The 18,519-nt window shown below is 34.0% G+C and overlaps 1 protein-coding gene across 2 annotated transcripts in view; it reads right to left on the bottom strand.

Annotated features, from left to right (window-relative positions):
• Nucleotides 1-10,117: 10,117 nt before the first annotated feature.
• The window catches only part of PLAA (phospholipase A2 activating protein), a 32,729-nt gene continuing 24,327 nt past the window's right edge, over nt 10,118-18,519 (bottom strand). Inside the window, exons 11-14 of one of the 2 annotated variants that reach the window (XM_081281598.1) lie at nt 17,784-17,855; nt 14,383-14,484; nt 12,571-12,735; nt 10,118-10,853 (exon numbers count right to left, since the gene is read on the bottom strand). In XM_081281598.1, the coding sequence (XP_081137724.1) occupies nt 10,288-10,853; nt 12,571-12,735; nt 14,383-14,484; nt 17,784-17,855 (905 nt within the window). In that variant the 3' untranslated portion in view covers nt 10,118-10,287. The remainder of the gene's footprint in view (nt 10,854-12,570; nt 12,736-14,382; nt 14,485-17,783; nt 17,856-18,519) is intronic. The other variant, XM_081281599.1, reaches the window with a different exon arrangement.

The raw sequence follows: 18,519 nt of genomic DNA, 5'->3' as shown, positions 1-18,519 counted from the left end.
ATGGTAAGAAGGAAAAAAGTATAGTGGAGTCTGTAGAAACATGCAAGTTAGGTCAGACTATACCAGATGATTGAAGTTTCACCTCATGTAGAGCTAGTCATAATCTACCAGGAAGAAATGATAACTGTTTGAAGGTGTTAGGTAGTAATTAGTAATCAGCATTAGAAGCAAACCTACAACATAAGATCACTGTTTTCTTTAAATTGTTTTGAAGACTAATGAATAATCAAACAACTTGTAGAAAAACAACAGAAGTACTAACCTGGAGCCAGGGGCAGGTGCAAAAGAGGGGAGTCAATTAAGAAATATGTCAAGAAAGAAACATGATGGGGATAACTCCTAACAGGGTTAACTGGGATCATTCATTGTACAGTTAGGATTTATGGCCATAGGTTTATCAGTGTGTATCGGGGAAATTTCTTCAGTAGCACAGATGTACTAAGATGAAATTTGCCCAGTTATTGACCCCAGAACTCATATTAACATTTAATTGCTTATAGATGAAGCCCCCCTGAATGGGATGGTTGCGATGATAGTTCCAGAAAGGATCAACTAGAGTAAAAAATTCCACTGCTTGATGTGAAGGAGGAGTTAGACATCTGATTGGTGACTGCTGCAGAAAGCTGCAGAAGACAGACCTCAGTTCTCAGGGCAAACAAATAAGTAATACATTTGGAAGTAGTATTTATTTGCTTTGGGTTCTCTGCTCAGAGGCAACCCACTCTTTTCCTCTCTTGAGAGTAATCTTTGCTGAGCTTTACTTTCATTTAAAATAAAATTCTCATGCTTGGTTTTTAGTGTCTGACTCTAGATTTTCTTTCATCCGGACAAGAACTAAAGTTTGGAGCTTCAGCACCCCACTCACCTGTGACAGACAGATATGCTTAATCTGATTTAAATACTACACAATATATACCTGTGTAGAAACCTCACATTACTATTAATATATTCAATTAAACAATTTTAAATTGTACACTATTTTAATTTTAAAAGAACTCTGCTGGGAGTTAATTTTCATTGTCTCTGGTGGGTATGGCGGTCCACTCCAGAGGAGGTCCATTTTTTATATGAGAAAGATAAATCCAGTCCATGCCCTTTAATTTTGCTACACAGGAACTGTATAACCATACCTGATTGTGTCCCTTCTTAAAAAGTTGGATAGAGTCTTTTGATTTCACTTCTAGTAGAAAACATCTCCAGGTTGAAAATTGTGATCTTTCATAATATCTTTGTCTCCCAGGAACTGTCTGTTAAAACAATCCTTAGTTAACTTGCAATTTTTTTGCAAGAAGTTTTGTAAGACCTTTACAGTAATGGAGAATTTCTCTTTTGAGAAGACCTGGATATATTAAGGTAGGTTCGTGGGGTTCCCTGCTATTTCAAAGAGAAAGTTGGTGTTTTCCAAATGGAGTGGAACAAAGGTTGAGTAAATTCAGCAGGATAGCCTTTGGTCAGGGAAGGTTAGAAACCTCTGTCAAATTTCTCAAAAGAAGAAACACAAATGGCCAACAAATATACACACACACACAAAAAAAATGTTCAACACCCCTAGCAAATACAGAAATGCAAATCAAAACCACACTGAGGGGGCTGGGCATGTGGCTCAAGCGATAGCGCGTGCGGCCCAGGTTGTGTCCGCTGAAAACTAAAAAAATTAAATAAAATATTAAAAAAAGAAAAAGATAAAAAAAAAACACTGAGATTTCACCTCACATTAGTTTGAATAACAATCATCACAAATACAAATAAATGCTGGTGAGAATATGGGAGAAAAGGTACACATACATTGTTGGTGGGACTGCAAAGTAGTACAACTACTGTGGAAAGCAGTATACAGATTCCTCAAAAAACTAGGAATGGAACTACTCAACTTTGAATTTTTTTGCAAGAATTTTAGTAAGACCTTGACAGAAGCAGACCTATTTATCCTACTCCTTGGTATTTATCCAAAAGAACTAGAACAGCATACTGTAGTGATAACAGGCATATCAATGATTATAGCAGCACAATTCACAAGTTAGGGAACCAGCGTAGGTGCCCATCAACAGAAGAATGGATAAAGAAAATGTAATGCACACACATACACACACACAAAAAAAAACACAAAATGAAGTTTTCTCAGGCACCAAAAAGAATGAAATTACATCACTTGCTGAAAAATGGATGGAAATGGAGAATGTGAAATAAGTCAGAAAGTCAAAGGTCAAATGTTTTCTTTCACATGAGGAAACTAAAGCAAAATATGAGAAGAAAGGGCAGGAATTCCATGAAAATAGAAGGGAGATCAAAGGGGTATAGGAAGGGATCTGATGGGGAGGAACTGCAGAATGTAAAAGAGCAAATTATGCTACATATGTATGTGAATATACCACAGTAATTCCACCGTTATGCATATCTATAAAGCATCAATTTAAAAAAATAGAAGACCAGTGAAGTAGATGAAGGGGAACATTGGGAACGTGGGTGGGGGGCGGAAGAGAGGAATTACTGGGGACTAAAATGGAGCAAATTATATTCCATGCATGTATGAAAATGTCAAAATGAACCCCACAATTATGAACAATGTCTTAATAAAACATTTTTTAAAACTGTCAATTCTGCCAGTTGGATTGTTGCTATTCCATTTATGTATTCTACCAAGTCCGATGACTGAAGATGATAAGCATAATGAAAATGTTGAAACATTGGCCACTCGCCTACAAATAGGCTGAATTATTTAGCTAAAGGAATGTGTTGCCAGTAAGAGTGGAATTCAGAAGGGACTCCCCAAGAAGAAATATTCTTTTCTAGTAGGATTTTTCCTACCATTTGGGCCATGTCTCTGTAGCATAGAAGTACTTCAACCCAACGAGAAAAAGTGCAAATCATTACCAAAGTGTATTCATATCCCTGAGATGGTAGCAAATGAACAAATTTTGATTGTCAAAAGGTCCCAGGGGCAAAGGAATTGTCCTTGTGACCCATAAAGTAGCTTTCCAGGGTTACATTTGGGACAGACAGTGCAATGGGAATACACCCTTTGAGCAACTCTAATAGATGTTTTCCAATAATATTGTTATACACACGTTATCATTATATCAGGATTCCAATGAGTTCACTCATGGATATGTTGTAAGAAGTGTTAACTAAAATCCCACGGGGAGAATTGGTCTGTCATTTGGGGTATCATACACTAATTTTAAAGGGGAAAATTGTTCCTTTACTATTCTGTATTTGTAATTGCTTCTCAGGGACTTTTGTACCTCTTTTAACAGTAACTATGAAGGCTGTTCAATAAATTTGTCCTTTAGATCTAGGATGCATAACATCTACTAGATGACTGCTTTTCTTTTCAGGGGAATCTACTTTTGAATGTCCAGGAATGTATAATAGTCAATGATTTGAGTTTTTTTTATTGTTTCTAATAGGTCTAAAACTTGACCATCAGCCATTCCAAAATAGCCTTTGAAAGTTTTTTTCCCAAAGAATGTTTGTAATAAGCACAGATTTGTCTGCATTTTGTTGTCATTGCTCTTATTCTCTTACTTTCAATTTACCACCTTTTGGAAAAGTTAAAGTGCAAGCTTGGTTACAGCTTTTTGCATCTACATTGTTAAAATCCTTTAATGGATTATACCAGTTTGCCTTTTTAACCATTCTTTAGCTCTTCCTTCAGAAACTAACATGTGAACCAACCGATAAAGTTTGGATCAAAAGTTTGGATATTTAGGTCAAATTCTCTAGCAAATCCTATGAGGGCCTTGGTTGGATCAGGAAAATCCCTAACAATACTCTTCTTTTCTTTTTTTTTTTTTTTTTTGTATTGGGTATTGTACCCAGGGCCTTAGTGCATGCTAGGCAAACACTCTAATACTGAGCTACATCTCCAGCCCTTTTTATTTTTAGTCAGAATCTTGCTAATTTGTCCAAGTGGACTTGAACTTGTGATCCGTCTACATCAGTTTTGTAAGTAGCTTCAATTACAGGTATATGCCATCACACCTAGTCTGACAGTTCTTTCAAATTCAGATTTGTTCCAGAGTTCATAATGTTAAGGTTGGTGCTCCTCTACCAGTTACTGACTTTTCCTGAAAGGAACTGCCAGAACAGAACTGCTCTTGGGTGGCTGACTCTAGCAGATTGGGTTTTGTCTGGAAGAGGAAGAGGATAAAAAGAAGGAAGTATTATCTCAGGAAGAGATGGAGAACAGGGTAGATTTGGTATGGAAAGTTTTGACAAGAGATGTAAAAGGAGTGCTTAAGGAGCAGCTGGGAGGGGAGCAAGAGCATTGAAGGTGGTAGAAGTTTCTGGAACTTTTTAAAATCCAGGTATCTCCCTTTTTTGGTTCTGAAATAAATTCTGACAATTTCTTTTTCATTTCCTGGAGAAGGACTATTCTTTGAATTTCTTTTGGATACTTCTAGGTAAAAGTAATTTTCCCACTGTTTTTAAAACTAAGTTTTTGCAATTGACTGCACAAATATATCAATTTTGGGTTCAAACGACCCCATTTGGGCCACTGTAATTTGGGGTTGTCCCAAATCTTGTAGGTCCATTGTCCTAAGTATGCTACATAAATCCACCTGGAGGTTTGGCGGGGGTGGAGGAGTGGTGATGTTCTTTAAGAGAAAGCACATGCTCCCATGAGCAGTTTCCTATAGTCTTTTGATTGTGACCAAAGGGAATGTGAGTCAAACGCGCTGCTCATGAGCTTAACTCCTCAAGGTGTCCCTTGAGTCAATTTTGGCTCTTTTGTGTTAAAAGTCCCTAAAATGTTCCGTTAGGGACAAATGTGAAGCCCCAGCAACTCATTTTAATGCTAGGATGAATACCAGGTAATATCTGTTTTACAGAAGGGCCTTAAGGAGGCTGATTCATAGTGGGAGAGGGAGAGGGAGCGTGGGAGGAATAGAGGAACTCTAGATAGGGCAGACGGGCTGGAGGAGAAGGGAGGGGGCATGGGGTTGGAAATGATGGTGGAATGTGATAGACATTATTATCCAAAGTAAATGTATAAAGACACGAATTGATGTGAATATATTTGTATACAACCAGAGATATGAAAAATTTGCTCTATATGTGTAACAAGAATTGTAATACATTCTGCTGTCACATATAAATAAAAATAATAATAAAAAGAACAAATACATATCACCTATAGAATTTCTTGCCAAAATAATTTACTCTTAATCTAACCAAGTCTCTGGCTGTAGCTTTCAATTCAGTTTATAGGAAACAGTTTTCATATGAAGACTCTTAAGATGGTGTCCAAGGATCCTATCTCTGGTATTCAGAGCCTTTAGTAATCCACCCTCCTTGAGTAACCTGCTTCCAACCAACAGAATACTTAATACTGAGATATGACTTTTTGACTAGGTTTTAAAGATTCCAACTTTGGTCCTGCTAGCAGACTCTCTCTTATTGGCTCTGATAAAGCAAATTGTCATGTTGACCAAAGAAAAAGAAAAACAAAACACAAGGACAACCCTTCTGGTCAACAGTTAGCTGGGAACTCAGTCCAAGGACCCAAGAAGACATGAACATCAGCTTCATGTGAGCTTCAAAATAAATCTGTCCCCAGAGTCTTTAAAAGTGACTTATCAGCCTTAACTGATGCCTTGATTTAGTGTCATGTGAAACAGGCTAGCAGCTGTGAGAAAATAAGTGGGGGGATTTTTATTTTTTTTTTAAGTGCTCAAGATCAAACCCAGGGATTTGTGCATGCACGGCAAGTAGCCTGTGGCTGAACTATACCTCCCAGTCCATATTTTTTAAGCCATTAATTTTTGGAGTGATTGATTAAGCAAAAATAGATAATACATAAGGGTTTTAGAAGTATATAGTATAAATAAAAACTGTGGGGCTTCACATTCTAGAGTAGCCTAGACTCTTCAAAGATAATATTTTAAAAACAAGATGGGCTGTTCTAGATTGAGACTAAAGAGACATATGACTGTATAACTAATACAATAAATAAGTCTTGATTATTTAGGTTAGATCCTTTCAAAGCATAAGTTGCAAAAGGCATTCTTCGAGCAAACAAGAACATCTGAAACATGGACTAGATATTAGATATTATGAAATTAGTAATTTTCTTAAGTGCAATGATATTACAATTATAAAGAATGTTATTAAAAATGCCCTGATTCTTGGAGGCATCAATACCAGACTTAAAGTATACTACAGACCTACAGTAACAAAAACAGCATGGCATCGGCACGAAAACAAACACGAAGACCAATGGTACAGAATAGACGATACAGAGACAAACCTAAATACATACAGTTATAACATATTAGACAAAGGTGCCATAAACATTCATTGGAGAAGAGACAGCCTCTCAACAAATGGTGCTGGGAAAACTGGAAATCTATATGTGGCAAAATGAAATTAAACCCCTATCTCTCACCCTGCACAAATATCAATTCAAAGTAGATCAAGGACCTAGGCATTAGACCAGAGACTCTGCACCTACTAAAAGAAAAAGTAAGCCCAAATCTCCACCATGTCGGCTTAGGAACCAAATTCCTCAACAAGACTCCTAAAATGCAAGAAGTAAAATCAGGAATTGATAAGCTAGATGGTATCAAACTAAATGGCTTCTTCACAGCAAAGGAAACAATCAGAATGTGAACAGGGCATACAGAAAGGGAGAAAATCTTTGCCACCTGCACCTCAGATAGAGCATTAATCTCCAGGATATGTAAAGAACTCAAAAAACTTAACACCAAAAAGACAAAACCCAATCAATAAATGCAAAAAGGAACTGAACAGACACTTCACAGAAGGCTTCCTTAAGGAAGTTCAGATATGATACAATCAAGTCAAAAGAGCAAATATATATCACCCATGGAGTTTCTTGCCAAAATAACTTAATATAACTAAGCCAGTTGCAATCAGTCAACAAATATATGAAAAAATGCTCAGCATGTCTAGCAATTGGAAAAATGCAAATTAAACTGCACTGTGATTTCATCTCACTCTAGTCAGAATGGCAGCAATCAAGAATATAAGTAACGATAAATGTTGGCAAGGATGTGGGGGAAAAGGTACACTCATGCATTGCTGGTGGGACTGCAAATTGGCGCAACCATTCTAGAAAGCAAAATGAAGATTCTTCAGAAAACTTGGAATGGAACCACCATTTGACCTAGTTATCCTACTCCTTGGCATATACCCCAAGGACTTAAAATCAGCATACACTAGTGACATGGCACATAAATGTTTAAAAGCAGCTCAATTCACAATAGCTAAGCTGTGGAACCAAACTAGGTGCCCTTCAAACAGATGAATGGATAATATACACTTCAGCCCTTTTTGAGACAGGTTCTCACTTAGCTGTGTAGGCTGGTTTCAAAAGTTATAATCTTCCTGCCTCAGTTTTCCAAATAGCTGGAATTACAGCTGAGTGTCATTGCACATTGCCTCTGCAATTTAATTTCAAGCAGATCCAAAAGAAAGTTTATATGCAGAGAGAGAAAATATGACAAAACATTAACAATTGTAGATTATATAGTTCCTAACTTACTTTTTTTTTTTTTTTTTTTTTTTTTTTTTTACTTTTTGATGATGTGAAAGCAGTAAGAAAAACTCTGCTTCATATTGTGAACTTTTCCCAGGCTAGTTAAATGTAGTAAACTACTCTCATGATGCTGGATAGGGGCAATAAATTGCAGCTCCCAGTCAACTACACAATCATGAGAGTGAGCACACAATACTCTACAGTTCACTGGGGTTGCTAAGCTATGATATTCAGCAGGTTTGGTGTATTAAGTGTGTTTCTGACTTAAGATACTATCAATTTGTGATAGATTTATCAGGCTATAACCCTTCATAAATTGAAGAGTACTTTAATGTATGAGCATTTGCATTAAAAAATTAAAGGAAAAACTCATGGGAAAATGGTATTAACTATTGAAAGTCTTCAAATTGTATTTGTCATAACTATACTGCATAGAATTTTCTACAGAAAAAATGAATTAAAATTTGAATAATTTCAAATTACTTTTTTAGAAGATTAACATTTTCTAATCTCAAGTGGATAATTTCTCTCAAGACCTCTAGGAATGACGATACATCACAAATAGTCCTCTATTCATTTTATCATTTCCTTACAGAATAATCATAATGTACATAATGGTATTACTAAGGAACCTATCTCCAACTCATCCCAGAACTATCTTTGAAATATTTTCAGATATGCGTCTTTTATCACTTAGGAAGATTATGAAATATATAACATTTAATCACATTGCTATTTGGTCATATATTGATTGCTATATCAAACTCAGCTAGTCATAGAGAACCACAACACAAACATATGTATCTAAAAAGTGAATAATTATGAAATGGAGATCGTAATTATGTCTTTGGCAGGCAATGGGATTTCTTTTCTATTTTTTTGCTGGGGGGAGGTATTGGGGATTGAACTCGGGGGCGCTTAACCACTCACTAGTTTTATTTTGCATTTTACTTGGAGACAGGGTCTCACTGAGTTGCTTGCGGCCTAAGTGGCTGGGGCCGGCTTTGAACTCACATGTTCCTGCCTCAGCCGCTGGGATTACAGGCATATGCCACCACACCCAGTGGCAATGGACTTTCAAATGCAATCTGAAGTATACTACTTGTTAAGGGTTATTCCATTGGAGGTGATTTGGCCATGGGTATCAGTCTTAAATACATTCATTAAATTGATTCATCAATTACAATTACAAAACATTCCTCGTGAAATTTGTCATAGCACTGCTCGATAGCAAAGAATTATAAACAGTGTCAGATAGTAGGTCATGGGTATATTCATATAATGAAATATTACATTTATTAATAGGTGGAGATGTGTACTATGTTAAGTTTAAAAATCAGATCGAACAGTTTGCATGATACAAAAATGACACATATTTACATACATATCAACATGCCATAAGATATTAAGAATGGTTCTCTCTAGACAATAAGATTACAGGCAATTTTTATTTGGAGGGGTGAGGTGAATGTGTATTTTACTCAATGAATGTTTATTACTTTTATATTTAGAAATAAAAACATTAGGAGAATAACAGAAAAGTTTAAAGAAACGTAAAACCGTTAAAGAATAATTAAACCACTGTTTAACACATCCTTCAAGTGGAATTATTTTTTTCCAAATGTTGCTCATGATTTTAGGCCAAGTCCTTTTGGTGAAAACATTTCTCCCACATAAAAAATAAAATTTGCTTAAGAAATTAGATTGTCTTAGACACAACCAATCACCTAAAATTAATGGATGGTTCTTTGTTTTAGTTGCTAAGATGTTCAGAAAGGATGTTCTTTGACCACCTTCTCTGAGAAATTATAGTACTTTTAATAGTTAACTCACTCTTGGGTTTTGCTTTCTTTTCTCCTATCATGATTTATTCCATTATCTTTAGACTTGCAACAGAGATAATACCATCCCTCATTTAAAGCTGGTTCGAGAAGTAAATGTCAAAGTGGGTAGTATACTGCGTGGGTCATATTGGAGGATCCAAGACATTAATTTCACACAACAGCCTTTGGATTTTCAAATAACATAGATATGATATAGGTTTGCTTACACAGTGCCTAATAAAATAGAACATGTTTTAAATAATGGAAATAACTGAAAGTAAACAAATATCATTGCTGGAATGAAAATGAAGCTATCTCAAACATGGAAGGGGAAAAGAAACTAGATATAACCTATATGCAACTTAAGGCCTCTCGTCTAAATTGATATATGATCTAACTTATCTCATCAATTTGATTTTTCATCTAAAAATTAGCTAGAAAACAAATATACTTTCTATTTATAAATGACTTAAATCAAGAAATTATCTTTTCAATGTATAACAATATTTAAAAATTTATAGTAAATGTTAAAACAAAACCTTGAAATATGTCAGTGATGTTCATAGAACCCAACAATGAAAGTAATCGAAGAAGTTAAAATAAAAGATAACCACCAACAACTAACAGTTTAGTAAAAACAGATTATATAAATAAAAGCCCTTGTATTCTTCTGAATGGCTAAGGTATGGAGAAAATGACATGTGATGGTGGTGGTGTTGATTACAGTTTTTCTTAATTTGTTTCTATATTCTTGAAAATTTATCCACATTACACAGGAAAATCTCACAATTCATCAGTGCAAAAATTTTATTTCTCCTTTGTTTCCCCTCCTTGCCAGTTTACAAGATCTGAACTTTAACTTAATCCACAGTATTTTTTTTAATAATCTTTAATCAGTCATGAAAAATGTGAGGAAAAAAAAAACACTAATCAATTTAAAATCTCAACCCCCATTCCCCAATACTACAGCAAATTTAGGATAAGCCTACAGCATTCACTTACTTTAGCTGGTTCTGATACCGAGGCATACTTTTTTATTTGAGTATCAACACCTAAAGACTTGGCTAATTGTACAGCATTTGAATCATCACTGATAAGTGTCCCAAGAGCCACAAGAAGTCTAAAAGTGGCTTCTAGGTCTTGAACAACTTCCAAGATTGTGCTAATTACTGACAAGCATTGAGCTTTCCCTTCAATGTTATGGTCTTTATGAAAACAAACAGAATAGTTCAAGGTCAATGTAGCCAGAGCAATGTGAATGTTCTTATTGCTCCCTGATTTCAGTTCTACTGCATGGGACATCAGTGATTCCCTCTGGGACATCATGAGCTTTTGTCCTGCCTGGCCAACAAAGCAATTGCAAAAAGTCCTGAGAGCAAGCAGCTGGTTTGCTGGCTTTCCTTTAGGGTTCAGTAGATTGATAAGATGACTGCTGAACTGAGCCCCTTCCTTTTCATTGCAGAAGTTTTCATTCACACTGGGATGTTTAATTGACAACCGAAGAATGTCAAGTGCAGGGAAGACAATATCTATTAAAAAGAAAATTTCATTAATGTTTATGAAAATCTAGAAAATTCCTTTGAGTATTAATAAAAAAAAAAATTTGTTTTTCATTGTGGTACTGGGCATTGAACCCAGGGACACACTATCACTGAGCTACAATTCCCAGCTCTTCTTATTTTGAGACAAGGTGTTGGGAGGTTGCCAAGGATGGCCTCTAACTTGAAATTCTTCTGCCTCAGACTCCCAAGCATCTGGGATTACACATATGTACCACCTCACCTAGCTCCTATTAAGCTTTCTTAAAGGATTATTTCTTTCTGCTACAAAATTGAGATATGCTCATCTTAGAAAATGTTAAAAAAAAATCATGTGCTTGCTCCACAAAACACATATTTTTGGAAAATACATTAGTTGGTTTTTCATATTTACTGAATTTATTGCTATAAATCCAGATATGCTATAAAATAAGGTAACTTAGCATGACACACAGTAGTCAATAATGAACTGAATTAATGTAATGGGGATTTTGTTTATAAAATTCCTATAACAATACTAATAGGTTGAACAGGGAAAGTTTTTTAGAGAACAATTCAACCAACAAATGCCATAAGAATACTCATAGATTGGTGGGAGCTTTGTAATCAAGGGATTGGATAGATACATCTGAATTCATGCAATAATCCTGGCTTTACTCCAAGTGAGAAAACCTGATATTTCTGATATCACAATATAAAAGTAGTATGCAGCATCATTTACAAAGGATCTTAAAAAAGATAAAGGATCTTCGAAAATAAGTAATAAGCCAATGAAAATAAAATCTAATAATGCCACTAGAAAAAAAAAATACAGTGGAACACAGTGAGCAATCAGTCAAATCTACCAAGTGGGACATTTTGTAGAACAAAATGACCTTTTATCCAATAAATCAATGACATGAAAAAAATGGGGGAGAGGACACTTTTGCAATTAAGATGTAAATTGACATAATAGAGAGATCAAATATCATATAGCAAGTGTTTGTAGCCTAAGATTAAAAATCACAAAAAATTTCTTGGATCACCTGCAGGGGATGCACAAAAGCTGAAATGGTATACAAACTGTTGTATATACAGGAATCATTATATGACAGATTGAGGTTTTTTGTTTTTGGTTTTTTTTTTCCCCATACTGGGGATTACACTCAGAGACACTTAACCACTGAACCAAACCTCCAGCCTTTTAAAATGTTTTATTTAGTGACAAGGCCTCACTGAATTTCTTAAGGCCTAGCTAAGTTGCTGAGGTTGGCTTTGAACTTGCAATTCTCTTGCCTCAGCCCCCAGAGCTATTGAGATTACATGTATGCACCACCATGCCTGGACACAGATTGAGAATTCTTGGTCTGAAATGCAGAGTCTGAAATGCCAGGTTTTCAAAATGTATTTCGGATTTTGAATTTTCAGATTAAGGATGCTCAACTGGTAAAGTCTGTAAATATTTCAAAATCTGAAAAACTCCCAAATACAAAGCACTTCTGGCTTTAAGCATTTCAGATAAGGTATACTAAGCTTGTACCTTCAGATTCTCATAAGGCATGTAATCAAAACAAGATTATGAATTACAATGATATAGTGAATCCTTTTTGTGAAGTTTTCACAATTTGGATTCAAACTTATCAGGTTAATTTTTATTTAATCTTGAAACATCAGTTGTAGGGATTGAAATAAAAGCTTTCTAGTTATATGTGGAAGAGTGCTTATTTACCTTCAGGCCAGTTAATAGCTTTCCACAAAATCTGAAGTTGCTGGGCTGTGGGTTTCTCTGAAGAACTATTACATATTAGAGACAATATCTTTTCAAGAAGTACCAAATCATCCTCAGTTAACTTTTTCTCTTCAGGTGCAGTTCCATTAAGCTCCTTCAGTTTACCTAAAACCCAAAGAGAAATCTTCAGAATCCTCTTAACCACAGTTAGCCAGATAATCATAAAAAGCATTTTTTTTTCTTCAGTAAGAACATTCTACTGTATGACATTAAGACTTTTCTCAGCAATTGGCCTAGACCATGGGGGTTGTGAGTATTTCTTGGCTAAGTACTATATGATTGAAAAAAAAAAAAAAAAAAGATAACTGTGATCATTTTAATTTTACCCTGTGACGCTTTTTTTAATAGAAAATGAAATATTTTAATTCGTTATAAAGTATACTGTATTTGTAACCATTTTGAATGATTTTCAAAGCAACATCACGTTACATATACCCAAGTAAAAGTCAAACTCCTACTTCCCCAATGAGAAAATTTATAACAAATTTTTGGTCAAATTATGCCAACTTCTATGACTCAATGAAACAGTAAGCATTAACTGACTTAAAATATACTGAGTTCAATATGCATATTTGACATACAATATTTTTAAAACTTAATAAAATATTACTTTGACTTTCGTGTTTATAATTTCCTTCAGAGTTATCACATGTATCTTTAATATCTATGTCCTTATTATCACAAAAACTTTGAGTCATCTAATACCATTTCTTCAAAAATTCTTACTCTGAGAATAAAAAAGTTCAAATTTCCATCACAGAGATTAAAGAACATAAACAAATTGTTATCAATCATAAATAGCCTTGGACCTATTTCATTACTCTTTGGTATTAAAATTTTAACACTAATATTCTATTTAAAACAAAATTTATCTAAAGAATACAAAAGACAAGAAATCTCATATTTGTAAAAATTATATGTACAAAAGTGTGCATATATATTTTTGTTCAAAAAAATTAAGAAAATTGCTATCAATATCAGTGATTTTTACAAAGGTAATATGAAGGATAACAGCAACCAAAACACACAAACAAAAACCCTGCCTTATATTTAGGTACAAATGTTACATTATCTCAATTAATTCTCACTATAATCTTTGTGGTAGAGAGAGTAATTCTCTTAGTCTGAAACAACACTGTTAATTTGTTTTGAGGGAAAAAACAAACATGAAAGCAATCAAAGTCATTAGAGCAGTTTCATTTTTAGTGGACAATTAAAAATGACCATTTATTATTTTTATGAGCCACTAATTTTTTAAAAATAAGATCTTTGTGGGCAGGGGATGTGGCTCAAGCGGTAGCACGCTCGCCTGGCATGCGTGTGGCCCTGGTTCAATTCTTAGCACCACATACAAAGATGTTGTGTGCACTGAAAACTAAAAAATATTAAAAACATTCTCTCTCTTCTCTTTAAAAAAAAAAAATAAGATCTTTGTTTTTCAAATGCTTTACTCATTCACTTTCTTATTTCTGACAACATGAAATGACTGTAAGGTGGAACTTATATTTCCCTCCTATAGTTTATTCTCATTAAATTCATAATAAAATATTTATCCTTTATTTGGTAAGGTATCTTACAAAGTATTAAGGGTCCATTACCAAATTTTACATTTGTAGTAAATGTAGCTGTATAATACCACAATAGAAGCCTCTATTCATACAATACCCAATTTCTCACATTTAGAAAAACAGCTTTCACAGTGTTTCCAACAGTATGTGGATTGTGAAAAAAAATTAATTAAAAAAGGCTTACCTAATATTTGTGTAGGGTTTGCTTGGTCAAAAGTGACAGCTTCTTTTTTAGGGAAGTAAATATTCACTGTTTTAGATGCAGCTGATCTGTAGGCACTATTCCCTATTTACAAAATAAATAATCATGACAATCACAAGGAATGATCAAAAATGAGATTTTCCTAAATTTGTTTTCACAAGTACTGAGATATATAATTACTAGTGCATGTAATAAAAACATGTAACTTAAAAAAAAAAAAAAAAAAAAAAAAGCCTATCCAGAAGAAAAATTTGTTGATATAAAAATTTTGGCTTTGGAAAATGGAAGCTTACATGTAGAAGAAGGCCTTTAGTTTTTATATTTTCTACTTTCTGTTTTAAGGATTTGATTGAAATTGTGTATTTTTAAACGATCAAAAAATGCAAAACATAGGCTAGAGTTGGAGCTCATGGTAGAGTGCTTGCCTAGCACACGTGAGACACTGGGTTTGATCCTCTTAAGCACCACATAAAATAAATAAGTAAAGGTATTGTATCTATCTAAATGCAAAACAATTATGAAACTTTCCACTCCTATCTTCTTTAACATAATGATCTCTCCTTTCTCATATCTTTTACTGTTTACTCCAAATGATAGTCATTGTCATTTTCTCTAATCACTTTCTATATCTTCTTTATAAATTCCCAAGTAGCAAATTCCTGTATTCTTTTAAAGATTTTTATTTCATTAAGTCTCTATTACAGTAACCAAAATTCAGTATCTGATGATAAAGGCTGGCACCAGATGAAAATTCAGTAAATTCAATGGAATAAAATTATTTCAATGAAAGTATAATTTAAATCTAATTTATTTTATTTACTTACATTTTTTCCTATACTGAGATTTTTTTGAGAAAACAAAAAAATGACACGAAAGCAATCAAAGTCAATAGAGCACTTTCATTGTTAGTGGACAATTAAAAATGACCATTTATTATTTCTATGAGCCACTAATTGAAAAAAAAGATTTTTAATTTTTGAATTTTAAAAAAAACAGAACCCAGGGGCATTCTATCTCTGAGATATAGCCCCAGCCCTTTATTTATTTTTGAGATAGGGTCTCACTAAGATACCCAGACAACCTCAAATTTAGGATTCTCCTGCCTCAGCCTCATGAGTAATTGGGATTACAGGTGTGTGCTACCTCATTTGGTTTTAATTTATCTTATTTAACGTTTTAACTCTTTATTTATACTCCATTTTTGTTCTAATGTAAAACTAAGGTATTTTGCAAAAATTATGACAGATTTAGTATTCTGATTATATAAAGGATAGAAAGGAGTAAAGGCAAATAAAAATACACCAAGTAATAAGTGTACAAAATGAATTCTATTTTTTAAGTATAAAACATTCATTGACATGATCAAAGATGGACCATAAAGACACAACCTGCACTCCTGGTTGTTACAGTCTACAAGCTGTGATAAGGACAGTACAAATAAATATCCAAATAATTAAGTACAATAAAATTATGTGAAGGAAAAATATAGAATTTAAAGAGAGCATGATAGAATGGTGATACGGCAAAGGACACATATAAGGTGTGTGTAAGGGGGTGTTAAACAATCAATAACATAACAAAGCAAAGGGTTTAAGTATCCCCAAACAAAACTGTGTTCAAAGTTCCTGAAGTAGAAAGCAGCAAACCATGCTCAAGAAAGTGATGGTCAGTGTAGCTCGGGGGAAGAAAGGCACAGAGGAATATAAAGGCAGCAGAAAATATTCAAGGGGAAGCCACTTAAGAGTTTTTTTAATCAAGAAAGGACAATCAACAGAGTGAACTGTAAAAAGATCACTGGCTGCAGTATGGACTCCAGACCAGTTTGGAGGCATTTCATTAATCTAGGTGACAGGCTGGACTCAGGTATATAAAGGTCCAGTTTAGATACAAACTATTAAAAACTAACATCTGCAAAACGGGAAGGAACGTTGTTAATTTAAGCCTGTTTTTTGTTACAATACATAATTTAGCAATTGTCAAACACATTCTACAAAAATCTGCTTACATAAATTCTAGGAGGTAGATATTATCTCAACTTTGCAAATGAGAAAAGCAGAGGCACAGATACATCAAATAGTTTTTTCATGGTAAAACAGACAAAAAGAAGCAGATTTGAATCTAAGCATTCTCATTCAGGAATCCATAATTTTAATTATGTTATGCTTTAATACTGCCAACCAATGTTACTTCTAAAATTAAAAATCAGCTTATAAAATCATATGCCAAGCTATTCTTAAGTAGAGTGATGACCTTATGGGAACTTCTTTTATGCTGCTTGTATAGTATGTGCTATTCAAATTATCACATACATATGCATATAAATATGGATATATATTCACATACATATCTATTATCACACAAAACATAAAATAGTAATTACATGGTAGTAATAGCAATTACATGCCCAGAGATCTGTCAACCTTGATAGAGAAGAATCACAGACACAGCTTTACATTTTACAGAAATACAGAAAACAGAAAAACATGCCTGCATATATTTAGTGATGAGTTGTATCACACTCTAGGCTAGATACTTAGGATAAAAAGACATTAGTTGCTAAGAAGAAGGTCAAATATCTCATGCCTAAATCATAAAAACAAATTTTTTTTTTAGTCTTCTTAAAGAAAACAATGGATAAGCCAGGTGTGGCATGCCTATAATTCCAGCAGCTTGGGAGGCTAAGGCAGGAGGATTACAAGTTCAAAGTCAGCCTCAGCAACTTAGTGGAGACCCTGTCTCAAAAAAAAAAAAGAACCCTGGGATATGGTTCAGTGGTAAATGCTCCTGGGTTCATTCTTAGATACAGGGGAAAAAACAAACAAACAAACAATGGATAACAATAAAGTGAATAATACTCTCAGCATATTAAGGAAGAATGAAGGAACAGAGATTGGAATAATTCTCAGATACAGGGGAAAAAAACAAACAATGGATAACAAATAAAGTGAGTAATACTCTCAGCACATTAAGGAAGCATGAAGGAACAGAGATTGGAATAAATATAGATTCTTCTAAGGGTAATGAGAAACCCAACTTACTACACTAGTTTTCAATTCTGGCTGCATATTAAAATCAAATTGAAAGTTTATAAAACTAACTTTGTCAAGGTCCTAACCTAGAGCAATATTAAACCACTGAGCATCTCTGGGGATGAGCTTGAGCTTATTCTTTTTAAGCTTCTCAGATGACTCTAATGTGTAGTAAAAGATAATTTTAACAAAATTCTAAAAGCCAAGCCAAGAAAATTATTTACTATGAAAATATTTCTCAATCAAGAAAACGATACAAATTTTCTTACTTTTTCATTAAAAGTTCCAATGAATTCTAAAAATTAAGAGAGAGAAAGAGAAAAAAAGAGAGAGAGAAATATTAAGAGTATATACCTGTAAATGGATCAACTCCAGTCATGTTAGTAGTGCCCATACTTGCAGAACCTGGCACATAACGACCAGCACCTGCAATGTAATAATACTTCTGGTAAGCAAAAGTAACTACAAATTATAAAGTCCATACTATTCCTTATTTACATAACTTATTTTTAGTATTAGACATACTTCCAGAATAGCACCTTTATATACATAATAAATGTGCTATAAAATTTAATACAGAAAATAGAGTGGTGCATTGCATATAATAAGTGCCCAATAAATGTTAGGTAAAAAAGTAATTTTCAAGTGACAAAATAAACATTGGATGCCTTATACATTATAATTATAGAAATTCAGGAAGTTACAAAAACAAGTAGATTAAAGAGAAAGCTTTCACAAAATGTGAACCCTATACTAAAAAGGAAAAGAATAAGGCTACCTGCGAGCACATAAGACAATTGGAAGACACTTAGATAATAGTTAGGGGTGCTATGACAACAGCCCAGTTACATTTGAGACCATACTTGTGGCTGTCTTATTGAAGGAAGAAAGGAAGGTAGGGAGGAAGGAGAGAGGGAGAGGGGGAAAGAGCAGAATTAGCAAGAGTTGGAGATGTTCAGAGGACTGGATTAGCCTTTGAGTGAAGGAGGAAGATGAGCTCATGTTCCGGCCTGAGTTTGTATATAATGCAGGAGTTGCTATAATCAGTGTGACACACAGAAAACATAAAAAAACTATAACAAAAAATAAA

The sequence above is a fragment of the Spermophilus citellus genome, assembly GCF_964194105.1.
Source record: "Spermophilus citellus genome assembly, chromosome: 2".
In the NCBI taxonomy this organism is placed as follows: Eukaryota; Metazoa; Chordata; class Mammalia; order Rodentia; family Sciuridae; genus Spermophilus; species Spermophilus citellus.
This window is presented reverse-complemented; position numbering and strand designations above follow the sequence as displayed.